Source organism: Neopsephotus bourkii, unplaced genomic scaffold, assembly GCF_033783945.1.
Source record: "Neopsephotus bourkii isolate Nb327-2 ecotype Australia unplaced genomic scaffold, CSIRO-AGI_Nbou_v1 NB_659, whole genome shotgun sequence".
NCBI classification, from domain to species: domain Eukaryota; kingdom Metazoa; phylum Chordata; class Aves; order Psittaciformes; family Psittacidae; genus Neopsephotus; species Neopsephotus bourkii.
Genome location: NW_026901158.1, coordinates 7,979,263 through 8,006,100, shown reverse-complemented (window position 1 = coordinate 8,006,100; position 26,838 = coordinate 7,979,263). Strand labels below are relative to the sequence as shown.

At 49.4% G+C, this 26,838-nt stretch overlaps 2 protein-coding genes across 5 annotated transcripts in view; one reads left to right on the top strand and one right to left on the bottom strand.

Annotated features, from left to right (window-relative positions):
* The window catches only part of TRIM32 (tripartite motif containing 32), a 477,288-nt gene that overhangs the window by 39,504 nt on the left and 410,946 nt on the right, over positions 1 to 26,838 (top strand). The window lies entirely within an intron of this gene.
* The window catches only part of ASTN2 (astrotactin 2), a 327,690-nt gene that overhangs the window by 143,546 nt on the left and 157,306 nt on the right, over positions 1 to 26,838 (bottom strand). For all 3 annotated transcript variants that reach the window (XM_061352931.1, XM_061352932.1, XM_061352933.1), the window contains one exon: positions 5,846 to 5,996. In XM_061352931.1, coding sequence (XP_061208915.1) covers positions 5,846 to 5,996 — 151 coding nt within the window. The remainder of the gene's footprint in view (positions 1 to 5,845; positions 5,997 to 26,838) is intronic.

Below are 26,838 nucleotides of genomic sequence, written 5' to 3'. Positions count from 1 at the left end.
ACCAAAGCTTGGGCAATGAAGCACCATCTCCTCACCTCTGACCACTACACAGCTCTCACATGGACCCTCCTGCACAAGTCACCATGTGTATGTCAGCATCTCAATTCAAAGTGGGATGGACTTGTTTCAAGCAGTTGATGGGATGCTTGAACAGATACATGTACACAGATATAAGTGTGCAGAGCTCCTGGAGCAAGGAAATCAAACTAGTGGATACCCCACAGCTGCTTCCCTTCCTGAAGACACCAACAGCACACTTAGAGGTGTTCTAGCATCTCCTGCCCCTCAGGGCATCTCCTTTCCTAGGCATAGCAGAGGCTGGCACCTCCAACAACATTCAGGAGACCAGAAACTCAACTCCTGCTCCCCCTGACATCCAGGGTACAGCCCAGCCACAACACACCAAATCCTACAACTCAACCCAAACCCAAAGACCCAACCTAGCTTCAATCACAACACATGAAGCATCCCAGTATGGTGGGGATCAGAGGGGAAAAGGGCTGGAGCCAGCTAAGCCCTTTGAGGAACACTGCTGGAAAAGCCAACACTGGAGCAAATGGGGCTTTTATCACCCAAGCTACTTCCTCCCAGGCACAAACGAATACCTCCAGCTCACCTCAGTGCTTCCTGAGCTATTCCACTTGCTTTTAAACCTGTCCATCACCTTATGACATGATGCAAACCCCTTCTGAAGCACTGTGAGCAAAGGCAGGTGGGTGGTGGGCTCCCCATGTGCTCCCTTCCATGGCCGGTATCAACCACAGCAGCTTTTACCAGTCTTTACTTCTCTGTCATCCTCAAATCCCATTTTTATCACAGGTAAATGAGGTAAATCCAAACCCACAGGCTCCTGGGGAGGGGACTTGCTGCTTCCAACCATAATGTGAACAGGGAGTCATCTGCTTCAGGGAGCCAGCTAAACTTTAAAGGGATCAGAGGGGATCTGTTCCCTCCCCATCTCCCTGCCCTTGCTTGAGCATCTCTAACTTAATGAGTTGGGTGCCTCGTAAGGATGAGGTTTTATTCTTCAGTGAACAATTGTCTGTCAGAAAAAATGTAGATTTGATGAAGCTTCAGTGTTTTGTGAGAGTCCATCAATTACAGCTCAAAATTCATTGGGAAATTAGGAGAGTGTTTCACTTTGATGAGGTTGAAATTGTTTGCTTTCCACCGCCTGATTTTGTTCTCATTTCAGGCTCCACACTGGGATAACGTGATGTGTAACGTAAAGTCCTAGATGATAATGCTGGAATTGAACATTCCAATGCTGGAATTGAACATTCCAGTGCTGGAATTGAACATTCAATGAATCCAGCATTCAGAGAAAGGAGATGCTTTGAACCAAAAGATTTTGGACGTTTCACCCAGTTTCCCCCCAGGGATATCAGTTCTCAGCACCATCCACTTCATTCTGAGGTACAATCAACCCCTCATGGTCCCTGAGCCACCTCTGGGTGACTTGTGCTGAAAGGAGGAGATGGGAGCAACTGTCCTCCTCCTTCACTTCTAATCCCATTTCAACCTGAACAGTTACTCTCTTAAATGAAGCCATTTCCCTGCCCCGCTCAGCAGCAGCCAAGGAACAGCCCATCAGTTTGATGTGGAAAAGAGCTAAAGAAAAGGATTAGCTCCAGACAGGCTGTGTTAAGGTTAGGTGCCTGTGTGGACCATGCCAAGTTTCTCCTTCTGTATCTATAAAGGCTGGGATCAGCTCCACACCAGTGTCACCGTGGGCCACAACTTCATTCAGAGACATTGGTAGTAGATGCTCTCCCTTCTGCACACTGCTGAGCCCAAGAAAGCCTCCTGCCTAATGGGCTGACCCTGTGACCATGGAAAAGAACAGTTCACATGGTCCTTGTAGGCAAAACATACCTTTTCCTCACTCAATTTAGACACAAATCTGTGCTAGAGGAGCCCCAGCCTGAGAGCAGGATGATCATCAGCAGGTTTTCATGTCTGTGCAGAACAGCAGCACCCAGCTTGATGGGCTCTCCTACCCCTTCCTGACACCCCTCCCAAGGTGGGATGGAGCCAACATCTTTGGGCTTCTATGGCGCACATCATTCTCTTCCAACCTAAAAGATTAAGTCACCAACATCGGCAGGCATCACCCCTCTTATTCCCTTGAGGCTGCAATCCTGCCTTGCTGGGGCTCTCAAACAGGCAGGGCCATGGGGTGGCAGATGCAAGCAGCCTTCTTCTCCCCAGGTGGATGAGAGGATTGGCATCAGTGAGTGAAACCATGCTGAGAGACAGGTGGGGAAACCTGAATTAAAGCCATTTTACAGGTGTTCCCTTCAGTCCCTCAGGGCCAATTCACAGGTTTTCATCTCGAATTATAAATCACCAACACATGAAGGTTAAGCGCTTCTCTTCCTTCAGCATCCTCCCTCTGAGCTGAGCAGCTACTGCTGTGCCAGTAGAGGGGAACAGCAATACATACATATCTCAATATATATTCTCCTCTACTAGCAATAATCACTTATTCCTTCAGCACACTTAATCCTGGTTTACTGTGATCCCTGCAAGGTAGTCTGAAACACAGTGGACTCAATGCGCAGAGAGGTTTAGAGAAGCTCACTGGGATTTTGTTTTCTTGGGATATTCCACAAACCCAACAGGAATTCTAGGAAAAGCAGCACAGAATCAGGTTTTCTAGAGCTTGGGGATAGCGTTGTTATGTTTCAGGTGGGGCTTAAAGACAAGGCTCCAGTTAGCAATGCCAAGGTCTTTGCAAGGTTGCAGCTCGTCCTTAAAGTTACTCAAATGAAAAAGGCCTCCGATAAGAAAAGGATGGCAGGAAGCCTTTAGGCACTAATGCCATCTACTGGGTACACGTCAAAACAACACAAAAGCCATGAGATTTAGGGGGGGGAAAAGGCCCATCCCCATGGGAAGTATGGGATGGAAGTTGGGGACCGCACTGTAGAGCCTTTGGGGTCTTGTAGATGATCCCTCGCATATAACTATGCAAAGCAGCACCCTCTTTTCTCCTTCCTAAGCCCAATGGCAGTGTCCTCAGAGATGCTCCACCACGAGCTGCATCAAACCACCCTCCACCTTTTAACTGAGTCTTTTTAAAGCCAAACAATCAGGTAATGGCAGAGCCCACGCTGCTAAAGAACCCAGAGATAAATGCATCCCCAAGTCCTCGCAGAATTACTGGAAGCCGTATCAAAGGCCCAGCGAAGCTGGTAACAGATGATGATTATATATAAAAGGAATAAGAAATCCTTGAGATTTGTGCTGCTCCCTGGTTGAGCGGCTGGGCTCCAGCTCTGCTGTGTATTAATTGCTTACAAGGCTGCCTCTGTATTTTATGCTCAGTACCTGTCTGGAACATTTGTTGGATTTAGCCTTGATTGATGAACCACTGATTATGTACTTCTGTGGTCCTCAGCAAATTAATACACTGTTGACTGCTAAAGATTAACAACATGTCCTGATTTGCAAAACAGTGTCCAGAGTAAAGCTGGAGCAAGCCTAGTGCTAAAATTAGTAGGCAAATGCTCCCTGAACTCCATAAAAAGGGGAGAGCTTAATTAAATTACATCCTGATATTGCCCACAGCACTTACCAAATTGGCAAAGGGAGTTCGCAGCAGTTCAGCTCTAAAACTAACTGACAACCCCACGACCCCATCCCTGCTCGCATTGGAAGTGCTGCTCGCACCCAGAAGGCTCCAGGAACAGGGTTGGGATGAGGAAGGGATGTGCTACACAGTGCAGAAGGTACCGAAAGGTGACACACTGGGGATGCAGCAAGCTCCAAAACTCAACTTCCATCACCTATGACTTAACACCATGAGCAAGACACAGGGCTGGGGGCAGCACTGTCTGGACACCCGTTAGGCTTTTCACCAGACAATGGCCATGGACCATGGTCAGAAACATGGGTCAGTGTCTTCCAGACCTCTGTTCCATGTTTCTTAGGGCCTACAAGCAGGCTGAGAGTGTAAAACAGGGTTGGGAATGCTGGGAGGGATGGAGCACTGTGCCTCTGGTGACAGCGCCATGGGAAGCAGGGAGAGATGTGGACCGGTGGTGGGATGCAGCAGCATCTCCAAACTCTCCACAGGGAGCTCAGCTCTGTTGTCCTCTGCAGCTGAGACTGAGGAGCTGGGGGGGCTTCACCCCATGGCTGAAGGGTTTTGAAGATGGGCAGAGCAGCCTCATGCTTCTGCAGTGGGGAGAAAAGGGGGTGAAAAGCAGAAGGGGGTAAAGATGAGCATCTCTGCAATTATCTCCTGTTCCCATTGGACGCATAGCCCTGGGAGCAGGAGGACAGGGGATGCCCTGGTTCCCATGTGTCCCCTCTTACTCATAGCTTCCTGGGAGGTGATGTACTCCAGAGAATGGCTCCTGCTGCATCTCCATCCTCCCCTGCTGCCCGCTGTGTACAGTTTATCCTCTGCATAAAGCCTCTGTTAGGCATTACAGAGCAGGGGGTTATTCTCTCTGAGTGACACAGTTGTCAATTTCCACCTCTCCATGTGCCACGTGGAGCTCTAGGCCTGTAATTTATTGACAATTTCAATCTTAATATATCCTGGCTTCTAAAAAGAGGCATCTCTTCCCCCAGCGGCACAGGGAGATTGAGTCCCGATTGCTTCTGACAGTGTCTGGGAGGCACGTTGGCGTCGAGAGCAAAATAACACCCAAAAATAGGGGGGAACCCCCCCCCCCAAATAGAGTAAAAAGGAGGCTGGAAAAGGGAATAAAAGGCAACGGGAAAAGGAGAGGAGCACAAGGGGGAGACGGCACCAGGCGCTGCTGGTGACACATGAGGCTGTCGCGCTAAATGGCCTTAACAAGCAACCGGAGAAGGGGATAATGAAAACGCCACCCCCGGGACAGCACCGCTTCAGCCTGACCTTTCCCTGTGCCGCATGTAAACATCTTCAATAAATAAAGAGACACTTAACTCCTGCCTCTGCTCACGTGGGAGGGATGGGGCAGTGGGGGCTCAGCCTGCAGACAGAAGGGAAGGGGCAGAGGTTTGGGGGGCTTCGGAGCAGCAGGGATGGGTTTGGAGGGCAGTGGAGTGAAGGGCAAGCTCTGGATCCCTCGCTGGGGTCACCACCCACTGCTGGGCAGGCGGGAGCTCCTACAACATTCAGACAACAAGGGATGCTCCGGGTTTCACGCACCTTCCCAAGGCTCGGCCCCCAAGTGTCAGTGTCATAGCAGACCCACACCACCTCCACACACAGGGAATCAACCAGGTTGGGAAAGACCTTTATGATCAAGTCCAATCTTTACCCCAGGAAGTGGTGATTTTGCTGTCAAGGTCAGATGGGGTACAGCAGGGAGAGGTGCTGAGCTCTGCTGCTCCCACCTGGAAGCATAGTGAAACCCCTTCATACATCAATAGCTTGGAGCATCTCAGAGCCTCTGCCGAAAACTAATGGCCTAGGGTCTAATAGGTCTTTTGAAGGGGCCTCAGTAGATTGTCTGGCAAGACACATGTTCAGAAACAAATCAAAGCTCTGAGGGTGCCAGGGAGGCCGAGAGCAGGAGGGGATGTGGAGATGCTTCATCTTCCTCCAACACTGGGAAGCACACGGCAGGATTAAAGGCAAGGTCTGTGCTCTCTTGACAAGCAGGAAAACAACCATCAGCCTCAAGCCTTTCTCTTCTGCTCATCTGAGCCCCTGGGCTGCTTCCCTGAGGTCCTTCAGACATATGTGATCTGCTATCAAGGCCCCAGAGATGGGGAGAGCTCACCACCAACACATACATCCCCTTGGCCACATCCCTAGGGAGGGACAGGCAATGCCCCCTTTGCTTTGCCCCCCCCCCCAAACAGACACCAGAGTTGGGAAGAGCACCCGTGTACCTACCACGCAGCCCGTGGAGTCCACCTTGCGATCCGAAACGCACTTGAAGTTGCGGGTGCAGCCACCGTTGTTGCGGGAGCAGTCCCGGACTGGCCCGAAGGAGGAGAGCAAGTCATTGATGGTTTCAAAGTAGGTGGACAGCATCGCTTCTTCCCTTGGAGAGAAAAGGCACCGTTAGAGCTGGCAGGGAGCTGGGAACACATGGCATTGGTAGGGGAAGCCATAAAGAGAGCTGCTCTGGTATTCCAATTAGCAAAACCAAGTCAAAGGAAGCTTCCCAAGAGGATTAAGGCTTTGTGATTATACTGTATGGAAGACGTTTGCTGCATAAGTGACATTCTTGATAAAAATCAACCACTTACGGAGTTTCAAAGATGCTATCTACCATTTCCATGCAAACTAGCAATGAAGAGGTACTTTATTAATAGCCTGGAGTGGTGTGTGTGGTTCCAACCCCATACTAGCCAAGAGCAAATCCACAACAGTGAAACTCCTCCTGGACATTTCACACCTGGGACAAGCCTCCCTGAGCACCCACTCCTCATCCATCACCTAGGGACACTGCCAGAGCTGGAATTCCACATGAAACCTGGCTTTGCACCAAGATGTGGATGTGGTGGCTCATTCCCATGCTTGGCTCTGGGTGACCTGGAGCAGGGGATGCAGGGATGGGGATGGCTCACTGCAGCTGTGCTCAAGCCCATGATGGATCTGCAGAGCCGCTGGCATGGCCATGCTGTGACAGCCCTCTTAAGCAAGAGAAAAGCATAAGAAGCATGAGAGCCCTGTGCACAGCAGATTCTGTCTGTGACAAAGCATCCAGGCACTTTGCTTTCTGCTGGGCTCCAGCAAGGGAACGCAGATGCTTGTCAAGAGCTTTAAGCATCTCCAAAGAACGTTTTATATATTAACCTCTACTTGCAATCCATCTTGACCAATAGATCCCATCATCATCTCACCAACAGGACAAAGAGATTAAGCCAAGGTCACAGAACAAGTCACTGATGGCAAAAGACTTGACCTCCACAAGCTACTTATTAGACCCTTATACACACAGGACTGCAAATAAACACTGATCCCTCTGACCTTAAAATAAGCCCTGAAGCAATGCCAGGAGTCACAAGTCCCCCCTGCTCTCCCATCAGCACCTAAGCAGCCACACAGTGACCCAATGCCCAGTACTGGTCTCCCTGTTTCGGGGTGGTTTTCATTTGATAACCCCATGCTTGGCAATGAAACAGTGGTGGAGGAATATTCACCAGTCCCTGAGGACCACAGCACTGCTGTGTGGTACTAGCACTGCATTCTCCATCAGCAGAGGGACCCTGCACGCACACGCAGAGTCACACTCATGCACACAGCCTTGCCAACACCAAAAGCCCCTAAAAATCATGAGTCAGGCATTAAAAATTATATATATATAATGAGATTGGCATAAAAATGGAGAGATTTTGAAATAAATCAAGCACTGGGTGGGTTGGGTTTTTTTCCTTCCCCACATTTGCCTTCTGCTTTCTGAGCCTTTAGGGTATAATCAAGCTTTTCCCTGCAAACTAAAGGGCTAGAAACTACCCAGTTTCTATCACCAAACCCAAAGATGGAAAGCCCTGTGCAGCATGGAAGTCATGCCTTGGCAGCTTCCAGATTTCCAGGCAATCACAGCATTCCAGAAGCTGGGACTTTCAACAAGGAAAACACCATAAAACCAAGAAGAATTGGCACATCCCTGCTCTAGGGAGGTGGATGGAGGGCAGCTTCTCTGCTACCATGGAACAAGGTGGATGAGGTGCCCCAGCACAGCGGTAGCTCCATGCCCTCCATGATGCCTCTGACTGCATCGTTACCCCACATAGCAAATTAATGTCTACACTGTCTGCTTCCACCCCAGTTAATGCTTCCCAATTTCCCTCTTGGTGATCAAGCTTCCGATATTCCCCCTTTCCTTGGCCCAGCTCCTAGATTTTCCAGCATATTTGGAGCTCAATCTCCCTCTTGTCCTTTCTTGGTGATGTTTCAAATATCTTTAGAGGCCCTTTTCTATTAGCACTCTGTTCCCACCAGAATCTGCAGCTCCTCTGAAGTGAGGGAGTGAGAACAGCAAGAATACATTAGATCAGGGCACATATTTCTGCTGGAGAGATGCTGGGGAGAGAAAGGGCATATTAGTTACTACCCAGAGTATTTACTAACCAAAAAACACTGTTTATTAATGTAGGGAGAATTATTTAAAACACATGACAACTCCTCCACCGCCCACCCAGAGAGCTCAGCCCCATCTGGTCCTCTCAAGGGGTTTCTCATCGTAGGTGGACTGAAAGGAGAGCTGTGCCCCATCCTCTTATCCCGGCTTTTCCATTTGGGTACCAACCAACCAGACCCTCCTGCAGCTCCCGCATCCCTGAAAGAAGATGAGAAGCTACAGCTGCCTTAGGTGGTGGAAAGGAGACTCTGGGGCTGGATAAGGGTGGCTTAGGGAGCGCAGAGGATGGTAAGAGAAATCTTGCTCTTCAAAATCACGCCTATCATAATGGTGACCCCTGACAAAGCACGGGGCAGGGGCTGCCGAGCTGGGACGAGCCATTAAGCGTATTAAAGTATTAACCTCCCTGGAAGGTGGGTCAGCGGAGCCAGAGGGAAGCATTCAAGTGTCACCTGCGAGAGGAGAGGGGTGATGCTGCTGCCTGCGTATGGAGAGAGGCTGTTTGGCCGGATCACTTCAGTGTCATCTGTTGTTAGAGCAGAGGAGCATCACTTTGACACGGTGCGCTGACAAGGGGGATGGCTGCAAATGAGAGGGCTGTTGCGATGCTTGGAGTGAGCTGGGAGCAAGCTTTGCTTTCACAGAATCCTAGAAAGCTTTGGGTTGGAAAGGAACTTAAGATCATCCAGTTCCAAACCCCCTGCAATGGGCAGGGACGCCTCACACTAGACCATGGCATCCAAGGCTCTGTCTAACCTGGCCTTGAACACTGCCAGTGATGGGGCATTTACCACTTCTCTGGGCACCCTGTGACAGCACCTCAGCACCCTCACAGGGAAGAACATCTTCCTTATGTCTAGCCTGCCTAACCCAGAGGGTCTTAGATGGAGGCACTGCCAGCCTCAGAGGCTCCTTTTAATTAGGGGGGATGAAGAGCAGCAATTAACTATCCACTTCCCTCAATGAGACTGGGATAACCATCACAGAGCAGATGACTTCCTACCCCTGCCCACCCCTCCCTGCTGCTGTACAGGACCACAGCCCTCATCCCCAAATCTCAGAGCTGGAGAGAAGGCAGTGCCGACAAGGCAGGAGCAACAGCAGCATCCGACCACCACCGCCTGGCCACGCCACGTTAGGCCAGCACTGATGGATGAATCACTTTCCCTGCAGTAACAAGCTGCCTGCAAAAGAACAGCTCTTTTCTCTTGTTCTCCATCTATCCGTATTGAATTTCACTGAGTAACCCTGGATCCCATCTGACAAGGCAGGATGGAGAAGTCAGGCTCCGCAGTTCGTGCCATGCCTGGAGCACACTGGATAGCCAGGGGAAGCTGCTGGTGTCACTGGGTGGACACAGGCACTGAAACCACAGGGACCAGGCAGGGTTCAGCTCTGGTGTGATGGGGCAACTCCCCACCACCCTGAAGAGATGCCAGGTCCTATCAAAAAGGGCATTTTGGAGCGAGCAACATGATTTCTGGTGCCAGATTCTCTCCAGAAATAGAGAACTAACATGCAAACACATGCACATGCTATTTCTTTTAACTCTCCAGCCCTCTCAAAGACACACGCAGACACCCAAATGATACACTTGTAAATGAAATTCACTCCCCTCCCTACCAGCACCCACTGATTACATCCCCAGCAGCAGTAAAACCATCTTTTCTAACAACCCCTATTGCCACCAACGGTCAGTGTGTGGTGCACAACAGCAGGGCTCTGCCTGACCTTGCACAGCTCCCACGGTGCAGACCACAGCACCCATCCTCACCCAGCCCTGTGCCACCTCCCATCACCAGCATCATCCCAATTCCCTTGAAAATCCTTTTCTCCACCCTCTCCCCTTGTTGCAGGCCCTCATTAATGAAGCAGATTCAGTGACAGATATCACTGGGGGTTATTTATTCATGAAATACCAACACCATGCAATTCTCAAAGCCTCCAAAGGACTCATCTCAATAAGCTCAGCGCATCGCGGTGCCTGTTTGCTCCGGCTCATCCTGGAAGGGGATTAGTGGGTGTTATCCATTCAGCTGCCCCCTTTTATTGCCTGCTAATGGTTAAAGACTTCGGTGTCTTACAAAGTTAACCAGCAGTGAGAAAAACAAAGAATCAGATGTGAGCTGGGGACTAAGCCAGTGCTGCTCCAACCATCTGCTCCCCTGAGCTGTGTTTGGAGAGGGATCAAGAGGAGATTTGGGGGTCCTGAGTTTCTACAGATGGGGCTCAATAGCAGCAATAGGCGTGATGCTGTGCCACCTGCTTCACCGCAAAGGAGGGACCAGTGCAGAACAGGGACCCAAACCCACCCAGCATAGCCCAGGCAGGAAACCTTATGTCCAAGCACCTTGTGCCGCTTCCTGCTTCCATTAGCAAGACCCCTCTCATCAGCAACTTCAGGGCTTGTAAACCAGGACAGAGCAATTTACACCCAGATTCTGCACTTTGCAGCTTGACTGAACAATTTTCATCAGTTTTGGCCACAAAACAACTGCTGTGCTGCGAGGCTTGAGAAAGGGCTGGTCTGTTCACTGCAGAGAGCCCACCAGAGAGCTGTCTCCCTGTTAAGAGAACCTGTTATGTCCAGCTAGGGGTTAAGCCTGGATGTCCTCTGTCTTCACCCCTCTCCCTTGCCCCATCAGGTCACCTCTGATGTGGCTTTACCCTGAGACCCTACGCTTTGCCTTGTGGATGCTCACATTGAAGCAGTGGCTGCTTTCCCCTTCTAGTCCCCATTATGGCCCATCCAGCCCTGAGAGCTGAAGTTTAGCACCCATCCCTCTGGGACAGCTTCCAGGGAAAGCTGTATTTTTCCTTAGGGAAAAATGCCTCCAAGTCAAACACAGCCCTAGAGCTGCAACAGATCAAATCCATGTCCATGTGGCAGGTAGGTTGTTTCCTCCCTAACAAGCCCTCTCTCTGAGCATCACCTCTACTCTCACCCATTTATTTCTCTCCTGTCTTTCTCTGTTCCTTTTCTCCCTCACATCTCTTTTCCTCCACTAAACCCCCACCTTCCTCTGCTACTCCAGCCAGCACTGCAATCATTAGTGAGGCTGCCAAACTCTTCCTCGAGTTTCAGAGTAAACTGCTCAAAGATATTGATGCCATCAGTGGAAGTGGGACCTGGCCGAGCCTTTCTGCTGTGCAAATGGTTCTGCCTCTGTCGGTTGGAAACATCTTTCCCAGCCACGAATTGCAAATACTGGGTGGAAACCAGCGAGCTGGGGAGGGAAGGTGCTCTCAGCTGCAAGCTTGAAATAGCAAATTGGAGGGGATATTGCAGATCAGAGCAGAAGCAAAGTTAACCCGAGCCCTTTGTCCTGGGCTTTGTGCCCTGCAGCACTTGGGCTTGTTAAGGCTGGGAAGAGCTCCGTGTGTTCAAACAATGCCTAGCAAAATTCATCACAGCAATGGGCACAAGGGATCAGACACACGTACCCCAGCCCGGGGTGCACTGCAAGATTCATCACCACATTTTGTAGAAGAACATTACATAGAACTGCTAAAAAAACCCAAATAGCATCAGTGAAGCTCAGCACTCAGGACTGAAACGCTGGGATTTGACCCAGGACCCACCATGCAGGATCCCCATTGTCCCACAGATGTTAGACTCACAGTGGCTGTGCACTGGGTAGTATTCTCTTCACACTAAAGATGGGGAGCCAAGGCAACAAGAGATGAGGGTTAAAAGTGCTCACCACTGTTGAACGTCCAACTGGAGATGCTTTCAAAGTTATTTATAGGACTTTCAGCCCTTCCCACGCTCACAGTATAAATCCAACTGGGTCTAACTGCACCACAGGCTCAGCTGCTCTGTATGGAGCACCACGAACTAAAACACCCCAATTACGATGAATGTACAATAAAACATCACCTGAGAAAAGTGGTCTCCAACTTAAAAGCAACAGATTATGTTTTTTTCCCAGGATTTCAGCCCTTTCCTTTTTCATTCTGCCTGCAGCAAGAGGCCATTCTCTTTATAGCTCTCTCCTGCACCCACTACACTTTTTACCATGCCTGTAGTAGATGCAGCAACCATCTCCTACAGTGCCAAGCCATGAGCTATCTCCTGAGCAAGTCTATCTGTCCATTGACCAAACTCGGATGCTCTGCAAAAGTTCATCTCCAGCCCCACAACTTGAGGGCCCAATGAGGATGTGACAGCTTCTAAGTCAGTCTAACTTCGGCACATTTAAGCTCACCTCCTCAACCAGGTTTCTTAGCGCAGTGCATGAAGATGTGTTTGCATGCACCAGATTAATTAATCTATGCAGAAACCCCCAGTTTCTGCCCAGCACAGCCACAGACTCTTTTCAGCCACGCTAATAGTGCCGGGAGGCTTGAGGAAAAGCCACCATGGGGTCCTAAACTGGGAGAAATCCTTACTTGAATGACATTGGAGAAAGCTTTTCAACGGAGCTACACTGATGTACCACAGCTGATGAGCTGCTTACTATGAAATTTCTGGGTAATCTCACTGCTTGTGGTGATACTGTAATAAACACTTGCAAACATGCTCTCCCAAAACCCTTGTGGTTCCAAGTGTGAAAAATTCCCTACCAAGCATCAATAATTTGCTGGAGAATCAATAAACCCATGACTATCGCTTCACCAGAGTGTTCTGAAGCTCACCTCAGCAACCAGAAAGGAAATTAAAGCAAAACCAAAGCAAAACCAAACCCATCAGAATAAAGGTGAGCTTGGAAAGCCCACGGCATGCAACGTACACCCCGGGGGATGCCGGGGCTCTCCATTCCATTGCATCCCCCTTGGAGGCAGTGCATCTGTTATGTGAAGGACCAGGATGTCATGGATGAGATAGAATCACAGAATGGTTTGGGTTGGAAAGGACCTTAAGATCATTCAGTTCCAACCCCCTGCCATGGGCAGGGATGCCTCACACTAGACCATGTCACCCAAGGCTTTGTCCAACCTGAACACTGCCAGTGATGGGGCATTTACCACTTCTTTAGGCAACCTGTGCCAGCGCCTCAGCACCCTTACAGCAACAAACTTCTTCCTTATATCCAACCTGAATATATACTTTTAATTATAAATTAAATAGTTTCCATTTAATTCTAAATAAGATAGTTTTAATTCATTTTTCCCTCTCTTGCGGGGAAGCATCATGATTATGGCTTGAGCTCTGCACGAGCCAAAGGCAAATGCAGGGAGTGAAGGCTCAGTCTCCCAGGCAACCTCAGCGTAAGGAGGTGTAAGAAAAGGGCCATGAGTCTTAGTAGGGATGATGAAGCACGGTCAGTAGCTGTGCTGGGAATCACACGTGTCAGCACCTGTCTTACCAGGGATTGTAATGAATCCCACATTCAGCAGGTTGCCTCTCCTGCATGGTGGTGGTAGTTAGGATGCTCTTGTGTGTCAGACACCTGGACAGCAAAATGCAGGATGGGTGCCATGGGACTGGAAGAGATTTGATGGGAGGGGACAGGGGCTTGGAGCACAGCAAGAAAACCCATGAGAAGCATACAGGAACACCAGACAGGAGGAGAAAGAACACTACCAATTATCATGTCCCACATCAACCACCCTGGCACATCATGGCATCACCTTACCTTCCCACTATCCCATTCTCAGTTTATTTAAGATTCAGCCTTCCCAGCCATTTTCAAATCACAGAATCCCAGCCTGGTTTGTGTTGGAAGGGATCTTAAAGCTCCTCCAGCTCCAACCCCTGCCACAGGCAGGGACCCCTTCCACCAGAGCAGCTTGCTCCAAGCCCCTGTGTCCAACCTTGCCTTGAACACTGCCAGGGATGGGGCAGCCACAGCTTCTCTGGGCACCCTGTGCCAGCGCCTCAGCACCCTCACAGGGAAGAGCTTCTGCCTAAGAGCTCAGCTCAGTCTCCCCTCTGGCATGTTCAAGCCATTCCCCTTGTTCTGTCTCTGTTATAATGTCTTCCCTTCCCTTCTCCAGGTTTTTCTTGAGGTCCCAGGCTTTATCCTGCTACCTGTATCTTCTCTGGAGCCTCACAGCCACATCCCAGCAGGTCTCAGGGGCTCATTGCCCTGTCACACTGCACCAGGCAAATGTCCTTTCTCTGCATATTTTCTCCCTGCTCCTCATTAGCTTCATTAGGAGCTAATTCCTCAAGGTTAGGATGTAACTCCAGCCATTTCCAAAGTGTCAGCACTGACAAAACTACTTCCCTTTTTCCATATAACTGCAGAGCCCGAGCTCCCTCCTGCTACTACCACAACCAATCCCAGCTCATGTTTTCAGCTTCAGAGGAGCCTGTTTCCTTCTGCTGCCAGTGTTATTACCAGCCAGAGCCAGACATACCTAATTCAGCTTCACTGACATCGGTTATTAAGTTATGAATCACACAGGCTCAGATGAACCCGACCTATCCCTTCCCCTACACTGCTCCTCCAAACTTCAGCCACAAAGAAAAGCCTTATAATGTGAAATCTAAAGGATAAAAACATGGCAGCAAACCAGAAAAGCAAAGTTTTAACACCTTAAGTAGCAAAATAAGAGTAAAAAAGATCATTTAGCCCATGAGGAACACAAAGCTCGAGGCTCAGTGAGGAGCCACCAAGCCCCTCGCACCACTTCAGTCACCTTTTGGTGAGGGGTTTTAGGCAGCTCCTAATATAGGAATTCCAACAGTTTTCAGTGGTGGAATCTGCCTGTTTGACACGCAGTCAATAATGGTAATATGTATTAATTGACAGCAATTGCACACTCATTAACTCAGAGTAATATGTTTACCCAGCAAAACAGATCACACTATTGGGGTGGGGATCATCAGGAAAGGCAGCGATGCATAATTAAAACACACATAAATGAAATGATCAAATGATTTCTCTCTACTACTTCAAACTTGCACTAGCTTAGCTTGCCCAGCAATTCCTTACATCCCATCCTCTCAAGACCATCATTTTCTTCCTTGTAAATACATTTCTGGCTTCAATACAGGAAGAAAAAGCAACTGGAGGGTATTTTTTATGCTCAGAGGTAACGTGGTGATAACATGGGTGGAAAACCTGCACAGAAAGGGAAGTGAGGGGACCCAGGGAGGGTTCATGGCTCGTCACAGCTGAGCTGCTCTGAGCCAAGCAGACCTCACCAATGCTGCTGGCATGACCTTCTGCACGCTGCATGTAAGGAGGCATCTAACAGCCCTACCAGCTTAACACTGATCACAGAATCATGCTGTGACCAAGGGCAGGGACCCTGGAGGACAAGCAAGGCCAGCTAGATCCTCCATAAGGAAGCAGCATGGGCTCTGCTATTATCCCAACCTTGCAAGCAACTGCTTGGATGCATCCCAGCCCTTCCGGCAACCCTGCCACCCAAATCCAGAGCATCCACCAAATGCAGCACCCCATGGTTAAACTTAGAGGGAGCAAAGCCCTCCATGGGGATGACATGTCCAAGCTATCTCTGCCTGGATGGTGGGATCTCCAATGACAACAAGGGTCCTGCAGAGCATCTGCTCTGCAACGCTCTGCTCCAAGTCTCCAAGGAAAGATAAGGTGGGCACTGCAAAGCTGATGAGACATCAAGGTCCATCAAGCATCCCACAAACAGCAGCCACACAATACGGGTACACACAGGTCTGTGCATGCAGAAGAAGTATAATAAAGGAAATTAGGAAAGTTCCCACATCACATACACAAAACTTAAGAAAACAGAACTACAGTTGCCAGGGCAACTTTAATGCAGTCTTTCATAATAATGCACTTTGATGAAGGTGTTAATTGCAAGACCACGTAGAAGAGGGTTACCTGAAAGACCTCTCCCTTCAAATGCCACAGATGCTGTGCTGTAACCTCATACCTTTGGATGCCTGAAACCGCCCAGAGCTCAACATTTAGGCATCCCAAAAACCATCTCTGGGTACATACGAACATCCACAGGCTTCTCAGCACCCCAAAACCAACATCATCTGCAGCTTCTCTGCATCTTGTTTTCTTTTCGTTAAAGGTCACATAGCTCCTACTTTATTGTACTTGGATGCTGCTCTGCACGCACAATTACTTGGCTCCTCGTGGGTTGCTTATGCTCTGCTCAACACCAAAAAGCAGCAGATTTCACAACCAATAAAGTGATTAAATTCCCAATCTCCCTGTTATCATCTCCACCTTACAGATGGGGAGCTAAAGCCCAGGGAAAGCAATGTAAAAAACCATCCCCTACATTACATGCACCAAATTTGAGCCATTTAGACTTGATTTTTCAGAGTGCTTAGCATTAAATGACACTTCCCCTGCTCAGAGCACAGCTCTCATTGACTTTGGTTGAAGTTTTTACAGCTCCATATTAATGCAGATCATTCCCACAGCAGGTTCATTGGCTGTGCTGAGCGAGGCAAAGGTGAAAAACTAGGATATGATCATGCCATTAAAGACGGTTCCATAATGGATGTGCCCACAGGGGCTGCCTGAAGGCTACAAAGCAAACTGACCCTGGCACCTCCCACCTTTGGAGTTTTGCAAACTTGATAATCTTGGCTAAAAAGGAACTTAATGGGAGTTTTATTCTGGGCAGGGAGGACAGGGAAGGTGTTCCCTCTGGAAACAGGACATTCACCACCAGCAGTTGCAGGATGTAGCATCACTCAGCCTTCCACAAGCACAGCTCTCCCTGGGCAAGCTCCTACCTGCCCTCTCACCATCCTCTTCCCCTCTTATCCCAGTACAGCCCATTTCTCTCCCCCATTCTCCCAGTTCCCCATCCCCATTAGACCCAAACTCTCATTTTGGGGCAGCTGCTGTATCCGTTAGCCAGCATTTCAGGGCAGGGATGCTCGGCCACGAGGATCGATGCCGACTCGCTGCTGAAATCAAACAAGGCTTCACACTGTGTGCAGTGATTCAAGTTCTTCAAAAGCACTTTTAAGCTGCCCAGATTAAGGCGGTTCTTTGCTTGTCAAAAGAGAGACCCTCCACAAAACATCTGCCTCAATCCTCTGCTACAGTTTTGCCTGGGGGGAGAGAAAGAAATCTTAGCAAAACAAGCGATCGAGCAAAAGCCTACACAGAAGGCTTGGGATCTCTCATCATAAATTATTAAAGGCTGAAAACATGGGATGGGTCAGGCCACCCCGGTACCAGGTCCTGATTACAGCCCTGACAGGGCTGGTTCAAATAAAACACATAGATTCGATGTGGCATTGTGAAAAACGGCATTAATCTTACTGCTGTGATGAGCTCTGGGCATCTCCTCGCTGCCTCTCCCATGAGCACTCCCAACACTGCTCCAATCAGATCCCAGAGAGGAACTAAGCATCCAACCACCTTCCCCTTGTCTTTGCCTTTCAAATTATTCAGCAAACCAAGATTTCAGGTCACTGCTTGTTCAGCATCCCAAAGGGATGAGCTAAAGGATTTTCCCATTTAAAACAGACATCTATTCTAGCCCAAAAGAGAGCTTGGCTGTGGCAGTTACCAGCTCTCCACCCTGCTTTCCCAGCCTAGAAATAGGGAATCTGCTTGCTGGTGGGAATGTGGAAGGGACAGACTGGAGCTGAAGGACCACAGTCCATGTGCTGGCTCCATCCCCTGCTCCACTGCTCAGCCTTGGGTATGCACAGCCCCCTTCGTGCTGCAGCTCATCCCCAGCCCCACAGAGGCAAAGATGTCCTACAGTGCCCCACAGGTGCTTGGGGTGGACCCATTACAGGGTACAGCATGAGGGGCTGTGTCTGCCTTCAGTCATTCAGGAGCATTTTGCAATGGCCAGGCTTGACCATCTCAGCACAGGGCTCAGACTTCAGCATCCACATAGGCACCAACAAGTCACTGGGGTCTTCATTCCCTTTTATAGCCTATGAGGGTATTACGGGCAACTTCTCTGTTCTCAAGGGTGAGTTCAGATCTGACTTTACAACAATTCATGAGGGTCACCAGGAAAAGCTGGACTTTGCAGGGAAACTGGGAGAGGGAGAAGGCTACCCTTCAGCCCGTTGTTTCCCTGCAGCCAGGCATTGGGAGCAGCCACATCCCAGATCCAGCCACTCTCGTTACACAGTGATTGTGGCTTTTTTCCAGGATACATATGAAGTGTTCAGATGTGGAGGTGATAAGCAGTTTAGAAATGCCAATAGAACGAGATTAGATAAATAGAAAACAGCCAGGGCTGCCGGATCAGTTATCCATGCTCTGATTTTTCACAGATGCTCTTATCGATCCACTGGGAACAGTGTTGAGTCCCTGAGAAACTGGGTGCTGGGGATCAGCAATGTCCACACAGGCAGGGATGAGCGTTGGGATAGATGATCTCTGCCCTGGTAAGATGGTTGCTGCAGGAAGAACAGACCATGGAGGAGCCCCTGCAGACCTCAGCAGTTCATCTATGGGGCTCCACCAGAATCCATCCAGCTGAACCCCCTGAAAGCCACCTTACCAACCTGTCTCCATCCCAGGGATCATGTAGAATCATAGAACCAAACAGGTTGGAAAAGCCCTTTAAGCTCATCCAGTCCAACCATTCCCAGCACTGCCAAGACCACCCCTAACCCATGGCACTGAGGCCTCGTCTCCACGCTGTGTGAACACTTGCAGGGACGGTGCCTGCAGCCCTGCCCTGGGCAGCCTGTTCCAATGCCTGAGCACCCTCTGGGGCAGGAATTGTTCCTCAGCTCCATCTAAACCTGCCCTGGTGCAGCTTGAGGCCGGTTCCTCTTGTCCCATCCCTTGTTCCTTGGGAGCAGAGCCCAGCCCCTCCTGGCTCCATCCTCCTGTCAGGCAGTTGTAGGCAGCCATCAGGTCCCCCCTGAGCCTTCTCTTCTCCAGACTGAACCCCCCAGGTCCCTCAGCCCTTCCCCATCACCCCTGCGCTCCAGGCCCTGCTCCAGCCCCATTACCCTTCTCTGGCCCCTCTCCTGCACCTCAATGTCTCTCTTGTAGTAAGGGGCCCAGAACTGAACACAGGATTCAAGGTGCAGCCTCACCAGTGCCCAGTACAGGGGGACAGTCATTGCCCTGGCCCTGCTGCTTGGAGAGAACAGCAAGAACCCATGTGAAGCAGAACTAGAGCTTTATGGAGAACCAAACCCATGAGGTGCATTTTAGAAGCCACAATCGTGGGTCAGTTCCTGGGGATATATTTATGCATACATATACATATACACACAGCTTTGCTGCTATATATAGCACCTTCCATCAGCAACGCTCACTGGCTTTGAAACTGCCAGGTGAGTGTCCGCAGACAGAGGAACTGAGGCACAACCAGATTATTTACAGCTCGTTCCCACAAGTCCCCTTTGAAGTTGGAATCCAATTAATTTTATACCTGGGGAGAGATTTGCATAGGGATTTTCCATCCATACAGGCAGGGTTTTCAAAAGGCCTCAGCTCATATCTAGGCACCCAATGCAGGCTGTGCTTTCCAAGGTGCCCAGCATACATTAGTAGCTCCTCAGAGTACAGCTCGGTTTGTCACAAGGGCAGCACTCTCCTTGGTAAGACACCAGTCACCAAGCCCCTTCTCTGAGGATGTCATCTCCATGGGTCTGGTCTCCAGAAGTGAGGATGTTGCTGCCTTTGGAAGGGACCCATCTCTCCCCTACCTGGAGATGTGGGCACCTCAGAGGAAATTGTTTCCTATCATGAAGAAAATGAGGGGTTTCTGCTGGTTGAAATCCCTGAACAAGCTCAGCCCGGGGTCAGAGAGATGCCACTGGGGCACAGGGGAAGTGATGGACATCGGTGGTTGCGGGAAGGCCAGGAGCACCCTGTGCAGCAGCCCCATTCCATTAGATCACCTTGGCTATCACTCAAAACTGCACCATCGCTGCTACAAGGGTTTGTCTCCTATCTCCTCTGCAAAGACGTGCCACCACAGCAGCAAGCACAGCCTGGACAGACCTCAACGCAGCTACGTGCTGTGCCCAGCCTGCAAACACTCAGGGCAGGAGCTGTATTTAGACCTGCACTTGGGGCAGGAGCTGTATTTAGACCTGCACTTGGGGCAGGTCTCTTCCCTGCACTTCAATGAACCTTTCCTGATTTGCAGCCTCACAAATATCCCAGTGGAGAGGTGAGCGAGTCTTTTCCATCCCTTTCCCACCCCATCACAAGCCACAGCCCCCGGGAGTCCATGGCATGGTGCCTGACACCCTCTGATCCAGACGATAGCTGCAAAGCATCGCCTACAGACTTCAGAGGAAGAGACAGAGCTTCAAATGCACACGAAACCCCCAGAGCCTCACGTTTCACAAACAAACAGCACCCCTGGGGACGGAGCAGGCAGGCCTGGCTGCAGCAGTGCCTGCCTGTAATGAGCTGACCCGCAGGCTCCCTCCTGGCTCTCCCGTTCCTGGGGTGATGCTGTGCATTTTTAGCCTTGCCTGCAGCCATACCCTACAGCAGAGGCTGCCGAGCTGTGTCCAGGGCCAGGTGTGCTGAGGAAAAGCGGAAAATCAGCATTTAAAATAAGAAAAAGGAGGAAAATCTGGCAGTGAACTCTGCTGCATCCAGTTTTGTTCCTGCTGAACCAAATTGGCTGCCATCAAAGTAAATGGCAGATGAAGAAAACATTGACTTTCTGCTTGGGTCAATAAACAAGATAAATTGAGTGGGGAGCTGGATGTGGAACAGGGAACATCATCATTTACCTGAGGAAGAGAGAGGGTTAAAGGCAAAGAGGCTGAAGCAGGGCACGCTTCCATATCTCATGTAAGGATGTTTTCACATGGGAGCTCAGCGCTGGGAGGCAGGAACCATGCAGCTTTGCCAGGGTTTGGGACTATGTTGTAAGACTGAATCTGATGTGCTTAGAACAGAAGACCCCAGACCCAAATCCAGAGATAACAGAGGATTCCATTCCCTCAACTGAGCATCTGCTGGTGCCAATGGCATTAGCCTGGAGTGGGTGCAGAGACTGGACCAGAAGGTTTTGAAGATGCTAAGGGTGGGATTTAGCCCACCCATCCCAAGATCCACCTGGGAATGGGCTCCTCCAAACTCACTGGGGGAAACGGGCTCATTTAGGGGATGATGCTCCTGTCCTAAAGGTTGCTAAGGATTGCAGCAAGAGCTGGTTGGTGCCCTCAGCAACACAGACCAGGTCTGTGATGATTAGGAAAGGCAGATTCAGGAACCAGCTTAGATACACATCTAAGGATTATCTAAGCTACTCCTAAGTGCATTAACATCAGTCCCAGCCTATGGCCCTTGGAACTGCTTGCAATAGATGCCAAAGAGAGAAGGAAAAGCCTGTTATTTGCCTTCCTGAGGAAAGAGGAAGCCTTGAGCTCACCCATAGCATTAGATAAAAGACCATTTATGACCTCAGCTATAGAAAAACCTCTTTGAACTTTGCACTGGCTTATACGCCACAGATCTACCATGAAACACAGACGTGTGAGATGTCAAAAGACCAGTGCCCTCAACAGGATTCACTGTCCTTGTTGGGCTGTCCCACCTTTTAGCCTCTGGACTACCCTAGGTCAGATCTGCCAAGCAGGGCTATTAATGGGGTGTGTAAGTGGAGATGCAGAGGGCTGAATGGACTTCCAGGGTTGCTCACTAGTCCCAGACTCAGGTTTCCAAAGGAGGCATCACTTTGGAAGGTCCACCTCCTTATTTGCACAGTATAATAGACTGGTTTGTGTTGGGAGGGACCTTAAAGTTGATCCAGTTTCCAACCCTGCCATAGGCAGGGACACCTTCCACTGGAGCAGCTTGCTCCAAGCCCCTGTGTCCAACCTGGCCTTGAACACTGCCAGGGATGGGGCAGCCACAGCTTCTCTGGGCAACTTACTCAATAGCCATCCCTCTCTCAACAATAACCCATAACCTGAAGCATCAATAAAGAACTGACAACACATTAAACCAGTGTCATCATTAAACAGCACCTTGCTATTGCACAAACATAGGCTGATTTCAAAGTTCAACTCAGAGCTCCTCACTGATACCAAGCATCCCAGGACAGACATCCTCCCTCAACCTGTAAATCTGTCTGCGTTATTAAGCATGACATAAAGAGTATATGTATGTATTACATCAATCCCTGAGTGGGCACTAAGAGCTTCACATCAAAGGTGTTTAGGAGAGCTGTACTACAGCAGTGGAAGCATCTGGGGCTGGAGCCTGCGGGCAGTGATGGGAGCTGCAGCATCACAGTGAAGGATATTCAGTTTGAACCTCAATTCACAGGAGTGCAGGACATGGTCATCACTATTCCTGCCCGATTAGAGCTGTCAAAACCCATCAGGGGGAAGTTTGTCTGGGAACCCGCTCTCTGGCTGCATGTTTAGCAACAGGAGATTGATGGCAGGAGAAAAAGAGGAGGGGGAAAGACAGACGAGCATTTGCACACTGCAGGACCAGCCTCCTTCTCCCTCCCATCACATTTTGCTCCCCACCTGTATTTAGTGTCTATCTTAATTAAGGACACACAGAAAGAAGGAAAGGCTTCCATGCTAATCCAAGATCTGGCTTGAGGAGGATACTCAGAATAGTTTGCTTCCTCTGAAAGGCACCAGAGACAGACATACAAACAGAGACATGTCCCTCTATGGTCCCAACACAAACCACCTCTGCCAGGGCACGGAGCACTGGATGAAGATCTGATGGGTGCCAGGAGCATCATCAGAGCCCATGGGTACAAATGGGAGCTGCAAGCATTGCATGGGCTCTCAGGGGAGATGGAGGGTACAAGAGGTCTGATCCTACCCCAATGGCAAAAGTAAGCCCCTGCAAACGTGACCTTGGACAAAAAGTTCTTTTGGAGGCAGAGTTCGCCTCAGAGGCAAAGCTGAGGATTTAAGAGCAAGAAAACAGTTGGCGGTTGTATTTTTTACCATTTCACCCAAATAGGTTCTGTGTATGCATTTGCAAAAAGGAGGATCATAAAACATGAGCTTAACTTGTGCCTCCAAGTTTTATTCCCAATGGAAGGGGCACTGCGAAGCTCAAATGCTGCCTGATTGCTGCCCTGAGAACAATGAACTTGCTTTCAGATCCTGGCCTAATAAACAGGAGTCTCTGATTTGACTTGGGCAGTATTCAGCCCTATCTGTCCAACTCAAAACTCAGCTTAAAGCAACACTCTTAAGAGTCTGCTCTGCAACAAGAGAGGAGCAGAGTGTTCCCAGTGATAATGCCTTTTTGGGACCAGCTGCAGACTGGGATGGTGAATCCCTGCACAACCACGTGCAATGTGCAGGATGTGTCAATTCTCCCAGCTCCTCATCTGTAAAACAAGGACAACAACAGCTTCCTACCTCCCACCGTGCCATGCAGTTAATTAATGCTCCTTTGAGTTGTGAAGATTAAAAGCAGCACAGAACAGAAAGATAGTGTTTTATCATGGTTATGAATGAAGCCTCCACTTGTTCTATCAGAGTGCACCTTAAAGCAGTACTGCTGTAGATGCTTTGAGTTGTTCCCAGCAGCTGTACTACCACTGGCACTCGCAGGAGTCTGACTGTAGACTTACAAGCAAGAGCTTTGAAGAAGAAAGAGAAGGAGAACAAACAAATAGGAATTCCACCACATTTTGTGCTTAGCACCTGGAGTTGAAGCTCCCACCCTCCTGCGGGCTGGAATAAAACCAACCAAAGACAAGAGCATCTCTTCACCTCCTGTTCTTGCCTGTTCTTTACCTTCATCGGCTGCTGTAGCCCTGCATGTGCAACATAAGGACAGTTCGTGCTGCCAAGGAACTGAAACAGCAAATTCAGATCACACAGCCACACAGGAAGGGATTAATATATTCTCTATTTGATAGGTGGAAGAAATACAGCACAAGACACTGAAATTGCCTGCTGGGGTAGAACAACATGCCTGAACCACATGAAGGCATGGACAGAGCCCCTGCTCTGGTGCGGGCAACACCAGATGTGTCCAGCTGTTGACACCATCCAAACCACATTCCATCCTCCCAGGTGAGCTGGTGGAAGGGACCATAGGAGCACTCCTCACTCCCAGCCCCTGTAAACCCTCCTTGCCCTTATTTGATGCTGTGAGCATCAAACCCAGTGCAGCGGGTCCAGGTATCAATCCCTCTCCTGCCTCACGCGGCTCTGAGCTGGTAACACCAGTCTAGCACATAGCAAAAGAAAGTTCAGCTCCTCGAGTACTTCAGGCAAATCACCTTTTAGTTCCCACACAGCCTGCATTTTTTAACAGAGGGCCAACATTAATTCCTTTGCTCCACCTCACATCTCTTTACCCTGCACCTCCCCAAGGGAGAAACCTCTCCTTCATACCTACTGCCCTCCTGACCCTGCAGCCAGCTTCTCCATGCCCTGCCAATGCAGCAGAGATGCTTGCTGCTCTCCATCCCTCCTCCATGGCCTCTCCAGGCCACTTCCACCCTGCCCAGGTGAAGGACCCGGATGCCTGCAGCACGCCATGGCCACACTGCTCCCGATAGGTGCTTTTCATGTTTAATTCAGAGGCTAGTTTAGTTAATCTCTGTTTTAATAATTCATCCCTCCCATCTTAATTTTGGTAGTTGTTGAAAATCCCTAATAAAACATTTAGAGGCTCTTTTAGTGGAGCAATGGTATGATTTACTTGATGGAATCCAGTCTTTGATGTCCTGTCTTAATTCCCTCCCTCCCACCATGCCTCAATCCTGTTTATCGTTGTGCCGGAGGTAAGAGGTTCTTGTCGAGTTTTGTAGCACTTAGATACTTGGTCAGTGTTAATAATTCAGCTGCTCCACATGGCTTGGATAAATCATGTAGCACATCAGCCTCTTCCCTTTATAAACAGCCCCTCTGCCACCATGAATCCCAGCATCGGGACCAACCAGAGCATCCCAACCAATGTGGGTCAGAATATGAGCAAAATATCCCAGGTACTAACTACATTGTGGGGAGAAAATACACCCTTTTACAATGCTTGTATTTCATTCTCTACTGCCAGAATGGAGAAACATGCTGGGTTTTTGCATCTGTAATTGGGGAAGAACAGATGGTGAAAGCACAGTTGGAAGTAATACAGCCATTAAAATAATCTATATGGCTTGTAATTCTCCAGCACGTGAGTAAGAGGAGGGCCTGCCTCTGCCTGAGTGCCCACCTGGGCTGAAAAATGGGTGGGAAAAGTGGGGCTTTTTGCAGGTTTAGGGATATTGAGGTGTTTTGGTGGGTTTTATGGGGTTTATCATTCCCCTTCTCATGGGATGCTCCTCTTCAGGCAAGCTGAGGAGCCAACAGCTGAACCAGAGCTGCTTCCACTGAGTATTTGACCCCTATGTGGCATGTGGGGCTGATTATACCTCCAAGACACCCAGTTAAAGCAACTGCTAGCTTCACATCTATCTTAATAGATTTAAAATGATATAAACAGATGTAAAAAGAGCAGCAGAGAGTCCCAAGCACTTCAGGCAGGTAGGGATGCTTCTGTGCTTAACACAGATTTCAAATGGGGGTGATGGGAGAAGGAATTACACAAAACCACTCCAATTGATTCATGAAAATGGAAAATTCTCAGGGCAACGCTCAGGCTTTGCCATCACCTCTATCACTTGCAAATCTCGAGAGCAAGAAAATGTATTATCAGAGTGAGAAAATTGCCCAGGAAAGCCCAGACATTTAGCCAATACATGGAAATGTATGTCCTTGCTCTGCATGGTTTCAGAGAGCTCTAAACCCCCAAACACCCCAGCCACGGCATTGTTTGTTACCTGGCCTTTGATCACTCTTTGTGTTGATTTGTTTTTCCACACAGAGTGCTACAGAAAAGGCTATTTCAATGCAAAATGAAGAAAATACCTGAAATCTCCAAAATACACATTGGAAGGAGCAATCCTTTCCCACTCAGATGCAGAGGCCTGCATCCCCATCCTGATTTATGGAAGGGAGAAGGAAAGGGAATCACAGCAACAACCCCTGTACCCAAGCACCCCATGCCCCTCAGGCACTGTGCTTCCATTGAACACCTCCCTGGGCTGGACACAATGATGTTCCCAGCCAAGAACCTCTCCATCGGGCTTAAAACCTTCACTGCGATCACCAAACAAGTACCTCTCCAAACCCTTCCTCTCCGCCCTGAACACACGGGAGCCAGCAGGACGTTACCTTGACAGCTGGCTTTGCTTTATAGAGCTGTAAATACATTTTTTAATAGGCTGGTGGCAAGAAAGATGCGTTTTCAGGCTCGGAACCATCCAAAATTAACTACGATTCATTTCAGAGGGGGTGAAGGGGTGGAGGAAAGGGGAATGCAAGGCTGAAACCCACAGAATATGAAAGCCTTGACAGAAACAGCCACAAAGCCCCTGCGTAGCTGCCTTCTGGCTCTTGGAAAGAGATTAAAAACCTGAGCAGCATCAGGCTGAAGCAGACGTCACAGAGGCCACCCCGGGCCATGCTCATGCTCAGATAAGACTCTTTCTTATTTTCCTGGATACAACCCAGCCTTTGCTAACACAGAGCTCTGTGGCATCACCCACACAATGGGCTCATCTAAAGCAAGGAGAGGAGATGCTGGTGCCTGGGGTGACCAGGGGTTACCACTCTCTACCTCAGAGGGATCCAGTCCTGAACAACAGCATCTCCTCCTCTCTCAGCATCTCCTCCTCTGTGTGCATTCAGCAGTAGCAGTCATTTTTCTCCTTCTTAGTAGCTGGTGCAGTGCTGTGGTTTTGACTTTAGCCTGAGACCAGTGCTGATAGCAACAGCTAAAACATCAGTGTGTTAAGTAATGCTTACTCTGATCAAGGACTGTTCAGTCTCATGCTCTGCCAGGAAGGATGGGCACGGCAAGCCAGAAGGAAGCAGAGACAGGACACCTGATCCCAACTAACCAAAGGGGTATTCCATACCACAGCACATCATGTCCATGACAGAAAGTGTTGGGGGGGA